The 2,948-nt window shown below is 41.8% G+C and overlaps 1 protein-coding gene across 1 annotated transcript; it reads right to left on the reverse strand.

Annotated features, from left to right (window-relative positions):
• Positions 1-292: 292 nt before the first annotated feature.
• On the reverse strand, positions 293-2,645 carry LOC137953726 (heparanase-like protein 2). Its single transcript, XM_068801214.1, has 8 exons — positions 2,404-2,645; positions 2,236-2,272; positions 1,959-2,139; positions 1,456-1,847; positions 1,165-1,354; positions 959-1,084; positions 772-871; positions 293-678 (listed from the first exon to the last, which is right to left on the reverse strand). Exons 1-8 carry the CDS (start codon positions 2,623-2,625, stop codon positions 343-345), a joined length of 1,584 nt encoding a protein of 527 aa, XP_068657315.1. The 5' UTR covers positions 2,626-2,645; the 3' UTR covers positions 293-342.
• Positions 2,646-2,948: the final 303 nt, after the last annotated feature.

Raw genomic sequence — 2,948 nt, forward strand, 5'->3', positions numbered from 1 at the left:
TAACTCACTGAAATTCCCTGTTAAGATACATGGAGGATGTTTGAAAGAACATAATTGCTTTTTTAATTTTCATAAAGTATAAATTGGAATTACTTTTACAGTTGATAAAGCCTTTGCTGGTTTCTGGCAAAAAAAAAAAAACAATATGTGCAGATACTGACGACCCTTTGCCTTTTTTACTAATTTTCAGAATATAGGCTGAAGGTGGTAGTAGCAATATTAGTTAAAAATTTAAGATAGAGAGATTTTTTCTCTTTCTTTTCGGCTGAGAAAGGAAAACAGAGAAAAAAAATGGTTGTAATGTTCTTATTAAACTTGAGAACAAAAATGTTCTTTACAGATTTACTGTGCAGATTCACAAGCTGGCGCCCTGAAGTCCATCACTCTTATAAAGGCAATGGTGGAGGGATCAATATTTATAGGTGACGATGCACCAACATATATAGGATTCAAGGGAGGAATCTCTCCTGAGTCTGTAAGTTCCAGGGGAACGCCATTCAGTTCCATGGTGTGGCTCTGGATATCGCCATCTTTGGCCGTCAAATGGTATTCTTCTCTTTGTTCTGTTCCTGCTATTTGGAAGCCAACAGTTGCCGGGTATATGTTCAAGTCTTCGTTGATGTTTACCTTGAATGTAGTTGAGTTGGAGAGATTGATAAACAACATTGTGATTCCAGTCTGAGAGAGCGAAGGAAAATTGAACCCGGATTAAACTACTGACGAAAAAGAGTTCAGTTGAAAGCAGAGAAAGTTGAAAAGATGATACAGTACCTCATTCTTGGAACAGTGAGTGTACGTCCGCAAGTTTGGTGAGCCACCATGTACAGTAGAAAGTACACGAGTTCCCATCAGTCGGTGCCAAAGAAGTGCACTAATGGAAGAACAATGAAGGTTACTAGGCTGGGGTTTAGGTTTCAGAAAGAAAGAAAAACAGAGGAGAAAAGAAAAAAATTTATACCTGTAATAATCTGGGTTAGGAACCATTGTTGTTGTGTTGAGGAGTCCATAGTTTCCACCAATCAAAGATTGTCTGCAGTAGACCTTGTGATCAAAACTTGAAGCTTGACCAAGCTGATCCAAGTACCTGTACAGAAACAGGATAGATGCATCTGTTACTAAACGTCCGTTCTAGTTGATACTTGTAAAACGTAGAAAGGTATTCACCAGAAGCTATTGACGAAGCTGTGCGAGACATTTTTGCCTCCGCTGTTGTAAGCACCTCCAGCTTCCCCAACCCAAGCATCAGTCCACGGAGCATAGCTTCTGAGCGTGAGTTTCACTTGGTTCAATGTCTCAAGTACGTTGTCAAGAACATAAGGGTCTTGCATCTTAGACAGTAAGTTCGGATCAGCACCTGAAAAGATAATTCAGAGCAGCAACATGAGATTATGCTAATGGAAGACATAGAATTGTGAAACAGAAATTATATATTTAGCAATGAAATCCCTGATAGACCTGATCCAAGGTTGTAGAAATGGTGGGTTATTCCGTCAACAACATTAGGACCTGCAACTTGAAGGAATTCATCAAACCACTTCTCATCCCAGAAGCCTCCAGGAGCCAAGACCTTGGGGAGCTTTGTTGAATTCGCGTACAGCTGATCAATAAGTGATCTGAGCACGATCATATCTTGGCCGTATTGTTTACCCTCCACTCTCGCTGAAACTCCTTCCCCACAGAGCTCGTTACCTAGCTCCCATGAATCGATCACCTGTCCCTTGGAAATCGTGTAATCGATGAAATCTCGAGCATTGGAAGGATCCCATGCTCCACCCCAGAGAGCGTTGCTTTCGTTGTTCACCTTTTCCCTCCCGACGAGTGCATTCAAACCAAACGTCACTTTGACACTGAAGGAAGAAATTCAAAACCATGGAGGTTAAGACATCTGTCAATGGCCAGTACTCTGCAGAAACTGATCAGAAGAAAAAACGATGCTGCAATTAGTCTATGCTCATTACCTGCTCTTGTTAAACAGATCATAGACCTGATCCCATCTGTCCATATGGAGACAGCCGGTTGAAAATCCAAACATACCATCTTTCTTCTTTTTGAAGCCTGGGCAGCTCTTGACAGAACCCACCTTGTATGTGACCTGGTCTTGCAATGACCCTCCAACCCTGATCCTCAAATCACCAAAAGCTGTAATTCAAACAGAGGTATTAGTGATCAGATTTTGCCCACAGTTTCATGTTTTATAAAGAAAGAAAGAAGATCTCGAGAGGCAACTTAACCCACCTTTGAGAGCCTTTGGAAGAACTGGGTTGCTCAAATCCTGCAAAAACAATTTTAACTGTCAATAATCCTACAGTTCTACATCTGTAACAAGGAAAAATAACATGCATGCAGATACATACGTTCAAACGCATGCATATACAAACAAAGAGGAGTGATCAGAGGGTTTACAAGATTGAGAACAGAAGCCAAACCCCACGGACACTGGTTGTAATCGCACTTGTTAGGAGGCCACCAATCCATTGTTGCACAGATGAAGTTCTCATCTGTTGAACCAACTGAGAGGACTCCTTTCACCGTCACCGTCACGTGTTCCTCATCGTTGCCATTAGCCGACGGAGTCAATGCGGAAAAGCAGAGGAGCAGAGAGAGGAGCAGAAGCTTGAGGCCCATTGTGGAACTGGGTGGGAGGAAGAGAGGAAGAAGCACAGGTATGATGATCGATCTCGAAGGGGCAAGGATTTATAGAAGGCCATTCGGTCGGTTACGATCGGATAAGAAGAGAGACCTAATAGCAGTAACTTGCCAAAAACATCTCTGATCCCACCACGGAAAAGGTTTGTATTTAGTTGGAAGTAGACTTTCAATGACAAAGTTTGGAAAGGATTTGAAACTTCCCCTTCCTGATCGGGACTTGTATTGCATGGAAACTAGCTGGAGTTGTTCAGAGTTTCTGTTTCTTAAGCTCTCAAGACAGAATCCTGTTAGAAGATGAT

This window comes from Aristolochia californica, unplaced genomic scaffold (assembly GCF_029961685.1).
Source record: "Aristolochia californica isolate CCGP_79_NKW_82.1479 unplaced genomic scaffold, dmAriCali1.0.hap1 SCAF_16, whole genome shotgun sequence".
Lineage (NCBI taxonomy): Eukaryota > Viridiplantae > Streptophyta > Magnoliopsida > Piperales > Aristolochiaceae > Aristolochia > Aristolochia californica.